Source organism: Ambystoma mexicanum, chromosome 7q (genome assembly GCF_040938575.1).
Source record: "Ambystoma mexicanum isolate Mex_15411 chromosome 7q, UKY_AmexF1_1, whole genome shotgun sequence".
Classification (NCBI taxonomy): domain Eukaryota; kingdom Metazoa; phylum Chordata; class Amphibia; order Caudata; family Ambystomatidae; genus Ambystoma; species Ambystoma mexicanum.
Window position 1 is genome coordinate 552,987,145 of NC_090941.1, and position 21,840 is coordinate 553,008,984.

The window sequence follows — 21,840 nt, forward strand, 5'->3', positions numbered from 1 at the left end:
GGTTACGCTATCATATTGCTCTATCCTCAGTATCGTGTCTCCGTTATATTCTTCATTATGGTACATGGTTCTTAGAAGAAGCGTGAGCAAGCCTTTTTAGATAAGTTCATTATGCGTCTTGCGTTTCTGCATTTTGAGAGCCTATGTGGAAAATAATAAAGATGCACGTCTGTGGGTATGGCTGTCACCTATGTCATAGCACTGAGTATGTTCTTCGTGTGGATTGGTGTGGGAGTGTCCGGTGTGCATGTTTGCACAGGTGTGCTGACCATTGGCTAGGTCGTCATGGCATCTCTAACGACGTGTAGGTTTAGTCGAGTTGATCCATGCCGCAGGTGTCGGCATGGGCAGGGCGGGCTGCTGGGCAGGTAGGTGGGCACATCCGTATGTTCCTTTACCAGGGTATTTGGTCGTCTGGTAGATAGGCAAACTCCTCTCGTGGCGGGTGTCTAGGCCGTGATCCTCTAGGCCAAGCGCGAGAGGGGAAGGGCGGGAGCCTGTTCTTCCATTCTCCCACTTCACTGTCATCACTGGGGATGGAAGAAAGTTTGGGTTAGGAGCCGAGCCAGCCATTGTTAAAATGTTCTCTCACACCTTAGCACCTGCATACCCCATGTAGACGTTAGTGTCTAGGGGGAGCAATGCTGACTTAAGTCTCCCTTTAGTTAACTCCTGCCTCCTAAAGGGAGTGACCTCCAGAGGGATCCGACTTGCCCTATCCCCTCTGGAGTCTTAAGCATAGCGGGCCACCTCCCTAGTTTCAAAGGGGACGCATACCCCAGGGGAGAGGTGACAAACTCCTTGGATTCACCAATATACTGGCCCTGACAACATGGGGGGCGTGTAGAGGCATCAGGGGGAGCCATGCAGCGTCCCTAGCAGTGGAAATGTTTCCGAAGAGCGGCTGCGCTGGGAGATAGATATCAAAGATGAGGAATCCGTGCGAGAAAGGAGTCCATTTGAAATATTGCCTCATGGGTCCACAGTGCATCAGGTTCTGGAACCTCTCAAAGAATCTGCCTTCTCTTAAGGGGGCCATGGCAGCTGGTAGACATCAGTCAGGACCTCAAGCCCAATTGCTGAGAAGGACAGAAAGAGGAAGAACCTAATATCCCCTCACAGTGGGTGAACATTTCCACCCATGGAGTAAATGGAGTGAGACCCAAGGAACTGGGAGGAAGGGGTGGTAGAAATCTCTGTCTCACTGTGGGCTCTCCGATGTAGCCAGGGGAGCCTCTTCAGATGATTGTTCTGAATCGGACACAGTGACTGTTGTGGTACAATGTGCCATGGCCGACCGCGCTTCAGTGTGGGCTTGGCTACCGTATAGGTCGCAAGGCTCTCTGAACTAAACTGAGGAGCGGGTCCTACTGTTATCAGAGGCCTCAGAGGGCCCTTGGGCGTCATCCTGGTAAGCGGAGGGGGCACAGCCTTAGAGTGCGGGCCATTGTGAGGTTAAACACCCTCAGTGACAAGTTCCCTAGTACCAGCCATGTGAGGGTCCAATTCCCCCTTGTGTCACAGCATGATATAGGACCCCCCCCCACGCACAGGTCATCTGTGCAACCTCCCATGAATGTCTCCTCAGAAATACGGGGGAAAACGCTGGTACTGCAGGAGCTAACAACGGCAGGACCCAAAGGAGCCTTCACACCCCAGCAACAACAAGACGGGTGTAACTTGGACGGTAATGCCACATTAAAAAAAAGTTGTACTTAACCTCTTGGTCTTCACAAAGTTCTCAAGGTGATCTGGCAGAGACAACAGAAAGATATACTCCCATTGCACCTGTCGACTCGAAGGATTTGTAAGACTATGCGTCACAAAGCAAGAGAATGCGTCACAAAGCGCACTTGCGTCATACGTTGAAGTGGCCAAAAGACTCTAAACAAAGAGTCTGAGCCACACCTGTGACCTACCCGTGACACCTTGTGAACACAGAAAACCCTGTTTTACTGTCCATAAGTGGGAAGAAGCGAGGGGAGAAAGAAAATGAAAAGGCAGTGGCTGTGTCTGGCATACAACCTGTCTGACATCAAGAAAGGAACTGAAGTGAAGGAGTGTGGGAGGCAGCTTTTAGGGGGTGGCTACAATATGTGCACGTGGCTGCTCTCTGTGATCTAAATTCTTAAAGGGGAAGCGTGCTCAGGCTTGCTTCAGCTTCAGTGTTGTCGCCGCTCCACAGGTAATCCCAAAAGTATGTTGGAGAGGATGGATCTTAGAAGTATTTTAGGTTATATTGATCAATGTTCAATTGTGGGAATGGTCAGAACAACAGGTATCACTGGGTATAAAGAAAACCTGAACAGGCAATTGTTGCAAGAAAAACAAAATTTGATTTGAGAAAGAACACTTTCAAAACGATGGAACCAGATTGTTGCGATATATGTATTCAAAATGTTTCATGGGGGGGTTTTGCCTGTTGCACATATTATATAGACAGATGGGGGGGGGCGTGGCTACGGTGCCATGTGAGAGGACGAGTCTGTGGAGGAGCTCCTGATGATCCTGTACGCCGCGGACAAAAACGGGCGAGAAATGAGGCGCACAGCGCTGAAAAAGTAGGAGCAGTCGTGTGAAGTTCCACCGCATGCATGTGGAACGAATCGCGACGAATGCAGCTGGCACGCAGAAGATAAAGGCAAAAACATCAGCCCGCATCTCGCCGGATTGGGATTCAAAATGGCGGCCCATCGGAACAAAGAAACGGGTAGGCGCCGCGGAGGCTTGGCGTCCGATCGGCGCTGATGTGGACGCCGACACCGTGGGATGTGCGAGGCCAAGTGTACATAGATAGAGGCGCAGACGGGCGGAGATACCGGCAACTGTTGGGTAGACTGAACAATAGCAATCGGCAACCGTGAAGTGCCCCCCATGCGGAGACGGCTTGAGGCGAGTGCGGGACGCGGGCAGGCTGAGGTGCTGCAGACGAAGAGTGCGAAGATGATCGCATACGCTGGCCAAGATACATTGATGCCGGCGCCGATGGGATTCGGCAGTGACGCGCGTTCCGTGCTTAGACCCACGCGAGGTTGCAACGTTGTTGCCTCGAACTAATCTGCTTGAGCGGAGAAAAGTTAAGCTCCAGGAGTCCCGGAAAACTTTCGCGCGCGCCCGCACTACGCCAGGAATCATTTTATGGCAAAGGCAGGGAGATGCCCTTGGTGCCATCTGTTTGATTCCATCGGAGAGGGAGCCCCATAACGGAGCCCACCTACAACACGCCTGTTGGCCTGCTGATAATGGGGAAGAGCAGAGGAGCCCGCAGGACAGGCCACGTAAATGCTGCAGCATAGGGGGCCGCACCAGCCCCCGGAGTGCACCGCCTGAGGGGGTTGAGGCAAGGTGATACTGCATAACATTGGTTCCAAGCACGAGAAATGGCCTGCACTGCAGACACTGGACGTTACTTGCCCCGAGAAAGGTGAGAGAATGTAGCGAAAGCTAGGACCTGCAAAGTCTATAGCAAGGGGCAGTAAATAGCCGAGCTCCGTGCAGGCAACAGGCCGCAGGCGGAGACACGCCTAGGCACATCACCAAGAAACAGTGTCGGCGGGGGAGTGGCCACCATCCGCTTGGGTCACACAAAGCGGATCGCCCCCTGAATCTCAAGGTTTAACGATAGACTGTTGTTAATGAAATGGCCAGTAAGCCCCCGAGAGCGAAAGCTAAGCAGCCTACGCTAGATGAGTACACCAGAACGCCGACTTGCCCTGAAGGAATCAAGAGCAAGGATAAGACCCCAGCAGGTGGAATGACCGCCGTGAGTACAAATCATGAGGTCCTGGAAGCAATCGCGGACTTGAAGGCGGCCTGGGAGTCCAAGCTCCAACTGGCTGTGTCGGAATTGAAAACAGCGATGGAGCGGCAAGTTGGGGCAGTACAAGAAGATGTGAACCTCCTCAGGCAAGATGTCAGGACTCTGGCGGAGCGCACGGAGACCCTGGAAAAGGAAATGGGCCCGACCACTGCAGACTGTGCTGCACACAAAAGGGAGCTACATGCCGTGGTGCAACGATTGGGCAATTTGGAGAGCAGAGCTGATGAGGCAGAAGGGCGCGCTCGGAGAAATAATATTCGTATTGTTGGACTGCCGGAAGGAGCCGAGGGCCACAATCCAACGGAGTACGTGGAAAACATGCTGCTGCAGGAAATCACCGGGGGGATCCTATCACAGGGATTCGCTGTGGAAAGGGCGCACAGGGCTCTGACCAGGAAGCCACCTCCGGGTAGCCCGCCCAGGCCATTGATTGCCAAGATTCTGAATTATCGGGATCGCGAACGAATCCTTGAACACTTCCGTAAGGGGGGAACAATACAACGGGGTGCGGCAAACATAACTGCTTATCCGGATTACACCCTGCGGGTGCAGCGAAGTCGCATGAACTTCGGATCGGTGAAGAGGAGATTGCGGGAGGCGGGCTACAGATATATGCTGCTCTACCCGGCTAAATTAAAGGTGTTCCACGGAAGCAGGATGCTGTTCTTTGAAACTCCAGAAGACGCTATGGGGTGGCTAGACATGCAGAGCTGCCCCCAGGAGCCGGATATCCAAAAGCAAGATGCAGTTTGACGGGACGAGCAGAGGGATGGAGTTAGCTGGATTGAGATCTGTGGGACTTGATTATAGTCATTAATGTGGCTAGGCGGCTGGCACACTTCGGCTGGTGGAAAGCACGAGCCGTGCGCACGAAAAATGCTATGTAAGGTAGGAGTCTCCCGAGACCGATCTCTCTACCCCCATTTTAGAGGTTAGTTAGGTCACTGTTAGTGAGGTGACGCCCTGCTGGGTTCTCAATTGGGTAGCCAAGGGAGAGCCAAACGCGGGAATGCCTGAGATCCAGGGATGGAGCTGGGCAGTTAGTTGGGTTGGGGTGTTGGGGTGTTTAAAATACATATATGAGCCTGGTGGGCGTTCTATTACAGGGAATCGTTTTGGTGTGAAGGGGAGGGCCGGGGGGGGAGGGGATGGGGAGCAATTGACAGACCATGGGTGATCTCAAAATATTAACCTGGAATATTAGAGGGCTCAACAGTTACCTGAAGCGAAATAAGGTTATGTTGTACTTGAGGCGACAGAAGATAGACATCGCCTTGTTGCAAGAGACACATCTCACGAAGGAGAGGTTGGAAGTGGTGAAGACGAAATGGAAAGGAATAGCGGTGGGCTCATCGTATTCTGCTTATGCAAGGGGAGTGCTTGTGTGGATAGCGCCGCATGTCCCATTTAAGATGATTGAAGAAACTGTAGATGCAGAAGGGAGGCTAGTCATAATCAAAGGGCTGTTAGAAAACAGAGAAGTATGTATAGTGAATTTCTATGCCCCAAACCAAAACACGGCGGCATACTTTAAGACGTTGTGTACTAAGCTGAGTGCGGGGGTGGGGACTGCGGTGGTGTGGGGAGGGGACTTCAATTGTGTCTTGAACCCAAAAATAGATAGGTCGGACGGGGGGGCGGCTAGGCTCAGCCCAGCGGCCAAGGTGTTGCAGGGATTGCTAACAGACTTTGGCTTGGCTGATGTGTGGAGAGTGAAACACCCTGAGGGGAGACAGTACTCGCACTACTCGGCTCTGCATCAGCTATACACGAGACTTGATTACATCTTTGCCACCCCGGACGTGGTTACTGAGAGTACCCACGCAGAATATAAAGCTAGGGTTCTCTCGGATCACTCGCCCCTGGTCCTCCGGTGGCAGTATTGCCCCCCCAGGGCGCGAATACCAACATGGCGCCTCCGTGCGGAGGCGCTCAAAGACTTGGTTTTCAGGGAGGATCTGAGGGAGGAGATTATTGCTTACTTCGAAATGAACACTGGCAGCGTGCAGTCAGCGGGCACTCTATGGGAGGCCTTCAAAGTGGTGATGCGAGGGGTTGCCATTGCTAAGTCAAAGGGGTTGCTGGGTGGGGTCATGGCTGAACTACAAGAGGCAGAGACTGAACTAGAGAAGAAGCTGGAGGGAGAGGAGGCAGACACGAAAGAAATATCTAGACTACAGCGGAAGTGTGCGGAATGCTGGGACAGGCTCAGTAATCTAAACTACAAAAAATACATAGAAAGGCAACATGCGGGAGGAGATAAAACGGGCCGGCTCCTGGCGTGGCTATATAAGAGCGAAGCCCCCAGATCCCCGATTAGAACTGTAACCGATGAGGAGGGTGAGACGGTGGATACTCAGGAGGGAGTAAACGGGGCATTTGCGAAATATTATACTGCCTTATATGTAGATGATGGGGATAGCAACCAAAATGAGATTGAGGAAGTATTGGAGGACATAGGCCTGCCCAAGGTGAGTGACGAGGAAAGGGAGGAACTTGATGCACCAATCACCCTTGAGGAACTGAAAGAGACGGTGAGGCAGTTACCTACGTGTAAAGCCCCGGGGACAGATGGGTTCCCTAGCGAATTCTATAAAATATATCAGGAAGAGGTGCTTCCACCCATGCTAGACATGCTTAACGAGGCATTTGAAGTGGGACGGCTGCCGGAGTCGCTTAGAGAGGCGATTATTATACCGCTCCCCAAACCCAATAAACCAGGACATAGCTGTAGCTCTTATAGGCCTCTGTCGATGTTAAATCAGGACAGTAAGATCCTCACGGCGGTCTTGGCTAATAGAATGCGGAGAGTGATTGGGAAGTTGATTCACCCTGACCAAACAGGCTATGTCCCGAGTAGAAACATCACTCACAACCATAGACGACTCCACCGAGTGGTCGAATGGGGATGTGGACAAGATAGCGAAATGGCGATTGTGACGCTGGACGCGGTCAAGGCGTTCGATTCTGTGAAGTGGCCGTGGCTGCTGGCGGCCCTGCGGGAGTATGGCATGGGGCCGGGTTACATTAAATGGGCTAGAATGCTATATAGTGAACCGTTAGCTAGGGTCCGTACGGGGGCAGTGGTGTCCGAGAGATGGCAGCTAGGCAAAGGCACTAGACAGGGATGCCCGTGGTCCCCGATGTTATACATCCTGGCCCTGGAGCCCCTAGCGATATACCTCAGACAACAATATGAGCTGATTGGCATTGAGATAGGAGAGGAAAAGCATCTCATCTCCTTGTACGCGGATGATCTGTTGTTATATTTAATGTATCCGGAAGAGAATCTTCAATATGTCTTGGAGGTGATGGAGCGGTACGCCAGACTGTCTGGTATAGCAGTGAACCCCCAAAAATCTAGTCTATTCCCGCTGGGGAGGTACGTGGGAAAGCCTGTGGAGAGGCTACCTGTGTTGCAGATCCCGTGGGTGGTGGGCTCCTTCCGCTATTTGGGGATAGACGTATATCACTCCGTTGAGGAGGAACACAGGCGCAACACTGAAATTGCTATAGGAAAAATTGGAAAGTGTATGAGGTTTTGGGAAAGGTTGCCCCTTACGATGATGGGCAGGGGGGCTATGCTTAAAATGGTGGTCCTGCCCCGACTTTTACATTATTTTAACAATATCCCTTATATGATCCCTAGGACGTTTTTTGCTAGACTACACAGCTTGTGCAGGGACTTTTTGTGGCATGGCACCCGACACAGAGTTGCATTATGGAAACTGCAGAACTTTTATGAGAAAGGCGGTATCAAACTGCCCAACTTCGAGGCTTATTATGTAGCGGCACAACTGCAGTACGTAGCCAGGTGGCTCTCTGATGAGGAAACCCCGGAACACAGATTGCTCGCGAGAGATTGTGCTCCTTTTTACTTGCGGGAAATAATTTGGGTGGCTAGCTCTGAGGTGAGGGGGCGCCCTAGGATGCTGTGGTTGGGATGGAGCATGTGGCGCCGAGCCTGCCGAATGATGGGGGACCCTTTCCCTTGTGTCCCGCAGGTGCCGCTGGTTGCACTGACGAATGGAGATGGGCAATTGAGGGTAATCATTAGGAATTATTGGGAGTCGGTGGGACTAGTCACCTTGGGAGACATCTGGCAGGAAGGGGCTATCGTGGAGTTGGGGGAGCTAAGGATGATGTCGGGACTGCATAGTGGGCAGTATATAACTTACCACAAGATAGTACAGGAGATCCTGAGTAGGTGGCCCGAAGCCAGGTTGGCGGAGGAACCGAACACCACCGTTGAGGTGATATACGACACTGCAGAGGGGGGACATGAAGTGTCCAGGTTGTACGAGATGCTGATGATTGGTATCGGGAAGGACCTGAGACACTTGAGAACAGAATGGGAAACAGAGATGGGAGCCCCGATGGAGGATGGGATGTGGAAACGGGCTATGGGATATCATAAGAAGGTGTCGAGAAATGCTAGGTTCAAGCAACTACAGCTGTACATGACGCACAGGGCCTACATGACCCCTCGGAGAATATCAAGGTTTAGAAATGTTGGGCGCCAGGCTTGCCCTAAATGCGACGAGGAGGATGCAGACATGATACATATGTTCTGGGCATGCCCAGTAATTGGAGCCTATTGGGGGGAAGTGGCTCTGAAGTTAGCGGGAAAAGGGATCACACTAGCAATAGACTCGGCCTGGGCCTGCCTGTTGGGGGGGTATCCCAGAACGCGGAAGTACAGACATATTGAAAAATTAAAAGACCTAGCATACGTGCTTGCGAAACGCAGGATCGCCATGGGGTGGAAGAAGTGTCAAGGGCCGCGAGTGGAGGTGTGGTGGAAAGACCTGCAAAAATGGGCTGAGGCAGAAACAATTGTGTGGCAAGAAGCCAGTGGCGCTGGGGGTGAAGAGGAAACGGGTTCTTTAATGGCATGGAAACTGCTGATAGCCGAAATGTTCGGAGCCGCAGTGGCCCCAGCAGGATCTGAAAGCAGTGAGACCCCGACACATGAAACAGATATCGAAAGCAAGGAATAAACAGGCTCATATGGGGGGAGGCGGGGGGGAGTGCAGTGTTTATGTTGTTTCTGGTTTTATGTTTATTTGCTGTTTAATGTATTGTTTGATCAAAATAATAAAAATTATTTAAAAAAAAAAAAATATAGACAGATGGGCTCATGAGAAAAAAAGTCTTTGCCAGTGTGTTAAAACCAAGTCTTTTGCCCATTTCTTTTTTTAAAAACATTTTTCTTAAGAAGGAAATGGCTCACTTGAATATTCAGGTCGAGAAGGGTTAGAAATGTTAGTTTGCTGTAGAAATATGCAGAAATACAGATTATTTGACAATGGAATTCAAAGTCAATTTATCGTCCAATGCTTAGTAGCGTTGAGACAAACATCCACTCAGAATTTAAGGGTCCTGGACAAATTGATTGTTAGCCCTCCTGCAAGCCCTGATGCCACCTTGGCTTCATTCGTCAAGGGGTGTTAATGATTTAATAACAAGACTACAAGACTAGAAATTTGGATCAATTTGTGATATATGATCAATATTTATATTGTATATAACTTTGATGAGTGGTAAGAGATATTCACATATCGCTTTTCAAACAATTGTATGGATATGGAATTTCCTGCTGCAGCCCAAGAATCAAATAAGGTTGTCTAATTTGCATATGCATGGCCGTGAGTTAAACATATATTGAAGACGAATTTCCATATTTTGTGAATTCGAAATTTTCAAATATTGTTTTATATGCATAATTTATATGTATCCTTTTAATGCAATTAACTTGTTTGCAATGACGTCTCATGAATAATTTCCAAAATAAGCATCATAATTATTTTTTACAATACATTTATAGTTGGATTTTTCCCAATTTAATAGAAGTATAGTTTGAATTTGTTTTGTGAATTATAGCACATTACAGGAATTTAAATAAACATTTTATGACTTTCGTACAACACCCAGTGAGAAGGAGCTACTCTTAGGGATCGAAACAGCAAAAGTGCCCTGACTTTAACATTCACATGAGAGGCAAACTATTACTTTTTTCATTACATATGACCCATTCTGCTGTCAATAAAATTAAGTGCTATTTTATTGAGACTATTCCTAAAATTATGAACAGTTAAAACAGAATGAATTAATGGTTAGCCTCTCTGTACTCTACAGTTCTACAGTTACCTCCTGCTTATTTTTAGGTAATACAAAATTCACAAGACTCACTACAGTCTTTGCTTAACAACATGGAAAGAAGGTGGACGTGGAAAGAGACGTGGCGTTGCAGTGGGACTCCTAGATCAGAGTTTGCAGTGCTCCTAATGTTACTGATTTGAATGCATACAGGACCCCGCAGACACCACAAGAATTCATAGATGCCTGGAACTCACTAATGTTGCATGTAGGACCTAAAGATGGCACCTCATACACCACAGTGATTGGCATTGCTCAAAGCTCATTGGGCTACAAAGTCATCCCTTTGCAAGAGTCTGTGGCAAATTCTGAGGGTGGGGGATGTTTTGGCAATGCCAGAGAGAGATTCTGCAGTGGGGTAGATGGTGGTGGCAAACATAACGATGTTGGACAAGACCACTACAGGCCAGGGATGAGCTGTGAGTGGTTTGGCCTAGTTCCAACCTGTCTATATCTGCCCAACAAGTGGCTGAGGAGCACAGTCCCCTGCTCTCCGCCTGGATCTCCAAAACATCCTTCTTTGTGGACCAGAGCTGTCCTGGACATATAAATGTGTAGCTTGAGAGATATTTTCACTTTAATTCCTGAAGAATACTTATGTGTTAAAGTCTGCAAGGTATTCTGTGCCGGAGTGAAAATGCCTGTCAAAGATAATAAACAGGGAAGGGAGATCATTTTCACCCTGAGGACCTCCTCTGTAATGAAGGAGTCATCAGGAAGGAACTGAGGTGGGCAATGATCAGTCCACTGCCCTTACCGAAAGTGATACACACCTTTTACAAATTATTCATGAGGTGCAGGTGACTTCCAAGTGTATTATGGCCTAGTTAACAGCTTTAGAAACCACACTTTAATCTATGAACAGCTGCCTCAATTACACAATGGCTGAGTTGCTGGGAGTATCCAAAAAAGTGTACAAGATGGGAAGATAAAAAGTGGAAGATCATTGGAATTGCCAAAGATTCTAGGAATGTGCCATTATCCTTAATGCTCACCTTCAGACACAGGGTGGGAAATGTTACGCTATGTTCAGGGCTGCCAATTTGCATATTTTAGGAAAAAGTACACCATGGTTAGAGGAACATCTTGGAAGCATGGTACATGCTTTCGTTGAGGCTTAGCTCAAACCTGAATCTGTAACAGTAGTGGGTCTATTTATTGATTCCCACCTGCTCAGCCAGTCTTTTGGTCAACCCCAACTGCTTGCCTCTGCAACTGGTTGCTTCTTATTATTCCCTATAAGCAGTTGCATACTACTCAAGCCCAGGAAGTCGACATATGCAACTGCTCTCCCGCTCCCATATACTAAACCCTCCCTTCCTGCCCCTTTACATGTCTCCCAACACCCTCCCATGTCTCTCCTTTTCATGGGGTCCCCCCGTACTGCCTTTTCATACCCCCATCTTCATTGCTCCAACCGGACCCCACCACCCATTACCCCTGTGTTGTTTGATTCCCACTACAACCATGGCCCTGTATTCCCCATTACTCCTGCCCCACCAACCCTATCGCCTCATCACATTACAGGCATACCCACACCGTACATTACACCACCCTACCTTGCCTCCCTACCTTAAAAGCATAACCCCACCATACATTGCCCTCCCACCCCAGCCCCCTCCCCAACTTTCATGCATTCCCCCACAAACCGCCCACACCCTCCCCCCTCCCTCACCTTGAAGATTTGGGTGCCCGCTCATTGCTAAGTAGTCACTCAGTTGGACAGGTTGACTTGTTAAGAGGGCCTACCAGTCCAAACTGGTGACCACTTGCTGAAGAGCATTTGGAGAGGCTAGCAGTTAGGGTTGAGCAAAAGACCCTGTACCGCTGTAACAGTTCTGGCAACTGCTCAGGGAGCTCACATATCAACTAAGCGAGGGCTATATGGTATAAATCAGCTTGGGGTAAGGTTATAGTCAAACATGGACACTCAGGGTAGAGAGTGGCTGTACACTGAACCTTTGTCAAGAAACATGACTTTGACAGGTTGTAAAATCCATTTAGTCAGGGCAACACATATTAGAACGCAGGGAGCAAAAAAGGAGACTAGAGAGTACCCCATCTGGCACCTGGCACATCATGGGGTACTCTATAGAGTGAGGACTTCTATGTTCACTCAGTTGGAGGTGGCCCACAAGTTCTTAAATGGGATTGAAGGGAAGGAGGTTGATTAATATCGGTTGTGCAGTCAAGCCGAACTGTACTGTCTTTAGTAGTTCTGGGGGATGAAGGGTGGTCTTTGTGCTCTGCAGCAGTTTTACTGTTTATATATGGTTATGTGGGGTGAGTAGATTACTATGCTGATTTGGATATTAGTGCCCATAATACCAGAAGTTAGGTGGGGGATTTCTATACCCTTTCCCTCTCAATGCATAGTAGTGAGATGTACTCTAAAGAATGTATCCAGTGGGACATATCCAGGGGCTGGTCGTTAAGATAGTTTGCATTATGTGTAGGAGTTTGAAGAGCCAACCATTCTTTGTATTGTAACCATGACATTTTAATGAAGTTGGGGAAAAATGCAGTTTTTTGCAAATTCCTCAACACAGACAGTACATTTGATATAGGTACATTTGTGTTAAAAGAAGCTTCTTGTGGTAGTTGGTATCGAGCTAACCAGGATCTTCTAGGCTTTTAGGAGAAGTCAAACAGTCCCTAGTTATTTCAATTACAGCATTATTTTTCTATTATTGTTGAAACGATGTCTTGATTGCATTTAATGTATGTACCAAATCAAATGCTGTGTCCTCCTTTATTATTGTGGATCAAAAACACTAGTTATTGATATGTACAATACACATGTTTAATTTGAAATCAATTTCAGTATTTTGCTCTGAATCACTCATGAAAAAGCAAGGTTTACCATATCCAGAACTCAAAACAATAAATCGCAAATCAAATGAATGTGAAAATAACATTTGGGTGTAATCATGGTTTGGAGCTTGGTTAGAGTTCACCAGTACGAACATCATCAATGACAGCACTAGGATTTGGCTTTCCACAAGTCTAATGATGGCCAGAATACTCTTACAGAACATCAAAAGAAATAATAAATGTGTACCACATGACCAGCATTGAGAACACTATGTAAACAAATCGGAATTAGATTATTAACATTAGTTAGTTACTATGCTAAAATATTGCAGATCCCAGAATTACCCGTCCATTCTTCACTCATCTCTTACCATGATATTTCATTGCAGGAATACACATTTTTATGTAATAAAATTACAGCTATAAATAATGCATAGAAACGTTTTTCCTTGATGGACTTCTAGATTATGCCTTTACTAGAGTTTGAACATTTATGTAACCGCAAATTAAAAATAAATGCATTGTTTTGAGGCTCTGATTATCCAGCGATCTGTTGATGTTAATACATACATGCAGATCTACCGAATGAACACATCAGTGCGTTCAACTGGGAAAGTCAGATTAGGAGAAACACTTTTGTAGTGGGAGTAAAAGCCACCAGTACCCTTACCCGCCAGCGTTTCTGGAAAAGATCTAAAGCTACATAAACAAAATTAAAGATCACAATATAAAAATCACACTCCCTTTTCATATAAAACATGACTCACTTGGCAGAGGATATGACCACAGAGTGCTTATCAGAATTCAGTATTTTTGCAAGATGAGCAGCAACAGAATCCTCGTAAGCGGATATCTGCACCTGCAAAGAAATATATAAGGTTATGCCTCGTTAAAAATGTAACTGAAAATTGAAATATCTTTTGTAATTAAACCGCATATCTGACAAATGTGAAAAGCTGCCTTCATGCTTTTCAGTTCTTGCTCCCTCTCCTTCATAATTTGATGGGAAAGCCTACACCACAGGCTGGAACTTAAAAAAGCTTCTCCTAAAGAAATCTGTCATTTGAAACATTTAGAAGCATGCCGGTATATGCAAGCATCCCTCCACGCGCCAGGCTATTCCCACACACAATGGTAACCAACCGTCAATTGAAGTTGACATTTTTCTGACGAGATTGTAGCACAATGTATATCCCGGGAATTGATGGTTGAGAAGGTGTTGTGAAGAAGGGAGAGCAAGGACAGAGTACCGGGCTCACCATGAAGTAATTTCTCCTTACTCTCATCTTGTAGTTACTCCTTTCTAACTGGTTGGTAATAAGACATTGCAGACACAAAAACGACGGGTGGAGGAGGCAGCACAAGCTAGGCCTACATTGCAGCAAAGAAGTTGTTTAAGACTTTCGAGCAAAGGGTAGCAACTTTTCTACAAGATGCATCAAGAAAACAATGCTTGCAAAAAGTATGAATGGCTGCCTCACAAATGACTTATGTGGCAACATGTCTCTAGAAGGCCAATGATGCTACATTATCTCTGGTGGAACGAGCATGCATTCTTTGAGGAGTGTTGAGAAACAAAACTTAACAAGACTTGGAAACGCAAGATTCTAAGTATATTGCAATATGGGATTTTGCTGCTTAGCTGCCCAAGCAGAGTTTGCTATATGTTATAAACCAATGCCAGACTTCCAAAAGGGCTTTTATTCTGTCCAAATAAAACTTAAGAGCTCATGGGACAGCTAGATTATGCAAAGTTTTTTCTTCTAAAGAAGAATCTGGTCTAGACTACTGGACTCATTATGAGTTTGCCGGTATTTCGGAAGTTGGTAAATCTGCCAGAATACTGCCAAACTGAATTACTGTTACTGCGACTTGGGCTTGTGGGTTTACCACTGGATTACAAGTGGTGGTAAGGCTGTGTCAGTGCCTGCAGAGGAGCAGCCAAATGCCTTTGCAGGAAGTCCTGCCCCACTCCCACATATATGCTGGAAGCCAGAAATGGTGCCATGCTTAACACCACTATTCCACGACGAAATAATCTCCAAGAGAGGTTTCCGTCAGTTTTCTCCTCTGTCCTGGGCAAGTTGTGGGGTTTCTCACACAAGATCGTGCTCAAGAGGAGTGCTGTTCCCGTTGTGCACAGAGTTAGGCGTGTACCCATCATGGCACGTGAAGGTCTCCAGACAGAACTAAAAAAACTGATGGAAGCTGGTGTAATTGGGGAGGTAGAATCTTCAGAGTGGTTAGCCCCGGTTGTATTGGCACGCAAATCTGATGGTGGTATGAGGATGTGCGTTGATCTAAGAGATTTAAATTCAAGCATCTGGATAGACAGGCATCCCTTACCGAATATACAGGAAATGCTTTCACTTGTGGGAGGGGCATCTTGTTTCTCCACCTTAGATTTGTCCTCTGCCTATCACCAGGTGGATCTACACGTTGGATCACGCCCTCTTACTTCGTTCATTACGCCGTTTGGAGCCTTCCGTTTCCGGCGTATGCCATTTGGTTTGGCATCTGCCTCCGCTGTTTTCCAGCGAGTTATGCAAAAGTTGTTTTGTGGAGTGGATGGTGTGGAATATTTCCAGGACGATATCTTGGTGTGGGGCAGGTCACGTGAGGAACACGATGAGAGGATTCTACGAGTTTTGGGCATTTTGGAGAAGAGTGGTCTGACGGTCAAATTGAGTAAGTGTAAAACAGGGGTGGAGAGTGTGACTTATTTAGGACACACACTGGATGCCAAAGGGACACATCCCAAGGCTGAATTGGTGAAGGCGTTATGTGAAGTGTCTCCACCCACCAGTAAAGACCAATTACGGTCGTTTTTGGGATTGGCTGAATATTATAGCAGGTTTATTCCCACGTATTCCGACAAGACAGTTGCCATGAGAGCCTTGCTCAAAAAGGGTGTACGTTTTGAATGGTCAGAGTCGTGCCAACTTGAGTTTGCAGGCTTGAAGGCTCAAGTGGACCAGGCTCCATCGTTAGCTTCCTTTTCTCCATCAAGGAAGACAGTTTTGACTGTGGATGCCAGCGAGTATGGGGTAGGGGCTGTTCTCGAGCAGTGTTTTGATGGATCGTACCGCCCTATTGCTTTTGCGTCCAGGGTTCTTAGTGAGGCAGATCGCAGGTATGCTGTCATAGAGAGGGAGGCCTTGGCTGCTGTCTGGGCATCCAAACATTTTAGAACATTCTTGTGGGGGGTGGAATACACTATACGCACCGATCATAAACCCCTGGTGCATGTATTGACATCTAAAGGATTGTTCCAGGCATCCTCGGGGGTGATGCGCTGGATGGCAGACATGAATGAGTATAATTTTAAAGTGGAGTATTTACCTGGCACTAAAAATATGGTTGCGGATTGTCTCTCTCGTTTTCCCCGCCACGATGTAAGTGTGGAAGACTCAACACAGGCTGTGACGGGTGATGAATATGTGTTGATGGCCAAGGTGTTTCCGGCCGTCAATGAGCAGGAGTGGGGTAGAGAGTGTGCAATGGATCCTGTGTTAAACAGCATCAAGGCAGCTCTCGCTACCGGTGCTGGCATGGATGAATTGGATAAACAGTTCGGTCAAGTATGGTCTGAACTGTCTGTGGGTCCATGGGGCATTGTCAGGGGTACCAGGTTAATACCACCTGAATCTCTTAAGGCCAAGTTGGTGGAGTTGGCTCATGAGGGGCACACCGGTAGATCTATGACGAAAAGAAGGCTTAGAGAAGGGTATTGGTGGCCCAAGATGGATGAGGAGGTTGAGAAAGTAGTTAAGGATTGTATGGCTTGTTCAATCAGTGATAAGAGTAGGACAACGTCGCCCCAACCCGTTCAGCCTGTGGAAGTGCCCCAAGACGTGTGGTCAAAGGTGGCCGTAGACATTATGGGTCCCATGGACACTTTGGGTGGAGATTTCAGATATTTTGTAGTGTTGGTTGACTACACCTCTAGGTGGGTGGAGGCCGCGGCCTTGTCCTCGATCACCACTGAGAAGGTGATTGACTTCTTGTCGGCGGTGTTTGACAGAGAGGGAGTTCCTGCTGGAGTAGTCACCGATAATGGTCCCCAATTTGTGTCGGTTGCCATGCAAGAGTTCTTCTCCAAACTAGGAATTCGTCACCCTAGGGTGGCTTTGTACAATCCAGAGGCCAATGGATTAGTAGAGCGGATGAATCGGTTCGTGAAAGGGGCGGTTCAGTTGGCCCTCGCCAATGGTTTGCCGTGGTGCAGTGTAGTGACTGAGGCCCTAAAGGCTTATAGGGTTACCCCTTCATCATTTACTGGTGTGTCTCCGTTTGAATTAATGAGGGGTAGGAAACCAGGCTCTAAACTCCGGGTAGCCGCTCTTGGGGGTGGTGTGCAAAGTTGCATCAACATGCAGGAAGTTCTTGACAAGGTACGCATCAAACAATCCCGTTTTTGGGAATCTCAGCTTGCCAGGAGGAAACCCCTGCGTGTGCAAGTTGGTGATCTTGTGGTAGTGAAAAATCCAAGATTTGTAGCTAAGGGTTTGTCCAAATTTATGAAGCCATGTGTTGTGACCAAAGTAGGTCATGGTTACGTTAAACTGCAAGATGGTACCAGATGGAGTTTGAGGCGGGTGGTCCCTGTTAAAGGAAAGCTAGCGGATACTAAGGACCAGTCTTGTGAGGGTGGTGGTGCTACAGTTGGAGATGGTCCCGAGTGTGCGTCTGAGTGTGTGGCTCCCATAGAGAGCGATAAGGGTTCCAGTAGTGCTGTGGCAGTTCCTGGGCAGGCTACTCGGGTGGAGCATGAAAGTGTGGAGGTGCCTGCTTCGGGGAGTGATGGTGAGTCTTCTGAGTGTGATTCTGATAATTTTGCTCTTGGCCCGACTGAGGTGGAAAGAAGGGTTGCAGAGGAGTGTTCAGTGTTTGTGTCGGATAATTCGGTTTTAGTTCCACATGGAAGGGAACTATGTGAGGACTCTACTTTAGCGGAAGCTTCCAACAAGGTGAATAATCGCCCGACCAGAATGAAGAAAATTCCAGCAAAGTACAAGGATTTTGTTTTAGAATTTGCAGATGATTAATTCTTGGACTGCAGATATTTAGTAATCTTCTATATTATGTCTTCTTCTGCATGTTACTTTGTTTCTTTCCCATTTCCCCATTTTTCCTTCATTGATGTTCATGTGAATGCATTTTCATTTGTTTTGAGGTTTACAGGGGGGGATGTGTTGTAGTTGCTCGCGCTTCCGCGAGCCTTTGTCATGGGTTCCAGGCGCGTGGAATGTTTCTTAGTTCCACGCTCGTGGAGGCGGTTGGCTTTTGAAAGGAAGGAGCTGGGAGGGGATGGATGTTTACGGTGTTCGGGTTGAAGAATAAAGCTGACTTCCACTTACCTGTTCCGTACGTTATTACAGTATCCACTAAGAAAAACCTATCAGATGTATTCCCAAAGAGATGACAATCGCATGGAGGAAGTCCCTGAAGGAATATGAAAAGAGTAAGAAAAGGAGCTGGTGATATCCCAAGAAATGAGAGTGACGCACAGAGAAGACTGACTGACGAAGAGAAGTGTATGGACCGTATAGAACTGATAAAGTAAAGAATTGAGTAAACTTTCATAAGCGAAACAAAGATTGCACAAGTGAAGAGCACTGCAGAAAATGCAAACCATTCAATAACTGTACAGATGCAGTAACGCACGTAGAGTAAGCGGTCATAGAAGCTAGCTATACGTAGTGAATAGACTGCAGACGGAGCCGCCATTATATAGAAGCTGGACATTTGTGTCACACCCATGAAGAGAAGGTCCAAAAGCTGTGTTGCAGCAAAGAAGTAGCCAAGATCGTGGATATGTCTGGAAGGGATGTCTGGCCTGGTATGAAGGCTGAAGCAGCCAAAACTGGTTATCTATCCTTGAAGACAGTGAACGCGAGATGCTGAATCATTCCTTGTTAAGGTGCAAAGCAAGAACACCATGAGAGCCAAGTTATATTCATTTAAGACAATTAAATGCTGCAAGATGGGCCGAATTGCGGTCTCCTGTCACACGAGTCAAGGATGCAAATAGAGTTGGGCATGCAGTTCCAGAACTATGATAGCACGTGACCGCACACCCTTATATTCTCAGAAGCAAGGATACTTGCAAAGCACAATTTTCATGGCAAAAGGCATCAGTGATGAGAGATGGTGGGCTAATTGGGTGGGGAGGTACAGTCCAGTCTGCCTGCCAACACCTGGGTTATGAGCTTACGTGCTGCTAGTGAGCAGACTGTTCCAGACTGGCACAAGTGTGCAAACCAATTGTAGAAGGCCATATGACGAAGGGCCTTATAGTTTAAGAGCCAATGATGTACCATGTATCTAATAACTGTTGGAGATGACTTGCACTAGGGATGGGCATGAGTTGTCCACCTGGCAGTAGATGTCCTATCACAACCCAACCCTGTATAGAAAGTATACTTAGATGTTCCCCTTGAGCGTATCACAACCGCCCGTAGGGTTTGCTTATTTTGCCATGTAGTATGATGTCACGTGTGACGAATTTGCACTATACAAGCATGATTTTTTATGAAATGCTTTGAGAATGCTTGTGTGATGTCCGTTGATGCCCATTGTAACTCCATGTTTTAGACAACTGATATTAAAACAGACAAACCTGCCATCTTCCTGAGTTGGTTCCGTTATTTGGTGTAAGAGTTACTCTGCTTCCCATCCACTGCATGATACGATACCCAAAGGACCTTAAGTTCATCCCCATTTATGTTTGGCGAAATAACCGAGTGGTAATTCTGACAAATTTTGGAGGAAAAGTGAAGGCTTTAGCTAAATCCTGCACTTTTTCCTTCAAAAAGTTACAAATCGGTTAGTCTGCCAGTGTTAATTCCTTCAAATTTGTAATTTTGCAGTAAGAAAAAATGGTAGTAACGGAATTGCCACCACTTTTTTCCTGCACTGCAAACCTCCTAATGAGGCCCTATCTCTTGGTCCAGATGCATTTCTTTTAAGAAATGGGATGTGATGGGACTGTTCTATCCTTATGGAAAAAGATACAATTATCTTCCAATGAAGGGGTAGGGGGCGTGGCTTGAGAGCCATGGAGTAGGACGTGCTTTGTGCTGGGCTCCGGCTGATCTGACAGTGAATTGCAGAATTACGTTTCAAAAATGACACTTGTGCCGGGAAATTAAATGCTCGAGCGTTGGAATACATGGATGGTGTGTATCCTGAACAGTGAGTTATTTGGGCTCATGTATCAATAGATACATTGATTTTATCTGGAGCGGCCGCGAGGATACTTTCTTGCCAAGATGGCGGCGAACAATGGAAAAGCGGCTGCATCTTGGTAAGGATATTTATACTTCTTGACTGAACGGAGCGCTGAATAGAAGGCTGCACAGAAGAAACACTGCACGCCGGAAGAAGACCGCGTTTCTAAAGTAAAGCGCCCGGGCCCGAGGGATCGGAGCGGTTGGATATTGTGGCAAGGTATTCGTGACTAGCCCCGTGGGACGGCTTGCAAGAGCTTACTGCTGTGGCTGGAACCCTGAAGCTGTAGTGAAGCGGAGAGACGGCGACCGCCAGCGCCCTGCAGGAACAATGTTTCTTTTAGTCCCGAACTGACGGGATGGGGTTGGAATAACTTTGCGCCGGCTGAGAGCGTTCCTGTAGAAACACCTTGAAAATAGAGGGGCGGCGTGTGCAGGCGCGGCTCCCAGCACCTCCTTGAAATAACCGTGCTTGCACACATACGCAACAGAAGCGAAACGGGCCCCTGCACGAAGTAGACAGTGGGCGCTCTCGCGAGCAGAGAGCCCTCGGCAGGGCAGATTTCAGTGGATCGCACTGAAGTGTGTAGTGCGAGCGCCGGGCGGCACCGAAAACATAACGAGCGGCAGGGCTTGAAAGCTAGTATTTCGTGGCAGCGCAAACGTGCAGTAAATGGGAGCGGGTCGGCAGTGACTTTGGCGGGGGCCGCGGTCAACAGATGCAGCAGTGCCCAGCTTCATAATGTTGTAATACACACGTGTATGGGGCTCTACGAGTGTGCCGGTAAAGGCAAACGAAACGGACCGTTGTAGTGTAAATTAACGCACCCCTAAAATGGCACATAGTAACCACTAAAGAGAACCTAAACATAATAAGCACACGTGATTGATATTACCACACGGGGGCACCCAAACACACGTACCTGAGCAACCTGGACTCAGGAGGAGGTGCCAGTTGAAGTGGGAGTTAATAAGAATCATAAGGGTGAAATAATACGTGAGAGGCTACAATTTATCCGAATGACGATTGGGTGCACTATAGCACATGCAAGCCGGAAGACAGCTATCATAGTGACCGAAGGAACAAAGGTGTCGCAATAGCAGCTCTGAACTGAAACTGGTCAAGTGTGCAGGGCGGCGCTATGTCGGTGAAAGGATTAAGAGCCAAGACCAAACAACCCACAATGGAGGTCTTTGCACAAACACAGAGGACCCCCCACGACATCGGCTCAGTGCACGGTCGCGACTCCTGCGGAAGAAGCCCCAGAAGGAGACAAGCATCAGATCCTGGAGGCTATAACGGAGTTGAGCACGAAATGTAGCTCGGCAATGGCGGACCTACGAACCGCCCTAGAGAACAAGATTGACGCGGTAGGAACTGAGCTTTCTTTGCTACGACAAGATGTCAGGGCGCTGGCCGAGAGAACGAGTGGCCTTGAAAGCGCAGTGAAGACCAATACAGATGTCAGCACTAGCAATGCAAAAGAAGTCCATGTGCTAAAACAGCAGGTTGCTAATCTTGAGAATCGGGTGGAAGAAGCGGAAGGAAGGGCGAGAAGAAATAACATACGGGTGGTCGGCCTGCGGGAGGGAGAAGAAGGCCAAGACCCTACTAACTATGTGGAGAACATGATCCTCCAGGAGATAGGAGCAGACACGCTCTCACAAGGGTTCACGGTGGAGAGGGCACATCGTGCCTTAATGAGGAAACCACGACCTGGAGCTCCGCCGAGACCGATCATCGCGAGGATCTTGGACTATAAAGACAGGGGGAAGATCCTAGAATATATTCGTAAAGGCGGAACAATAGAAAGA

The 21,840-nt window shown here is 47.6% G+C and overlaps 1 protein-coding gene across 3 annotated transcripts in view; it reads right to left on the reverse strand.

Moving 5' to 3' along the window:
• Positions 1-21,840, reverse strand: part of DGKH (diacylglycerol kinase eta) — a 1,951,678-nt gene that overhangs the window by 800,978 nt on the left and 1,128,860 nt on the right. For all 3 annotated transcript variants that reach the window (XM_069640477.1, XM_069640476.1, XM_069640478.1), the window contains one exon: positions 13,561-13,652. In XM_069640477.1, the coding sequence (XP_069496578.1) occupies positions 13,561-13,652 (92 nt within the window). The remainder of the gene's footprint in view (positions 1-13,560; positions 13,653-21,840) is intronic.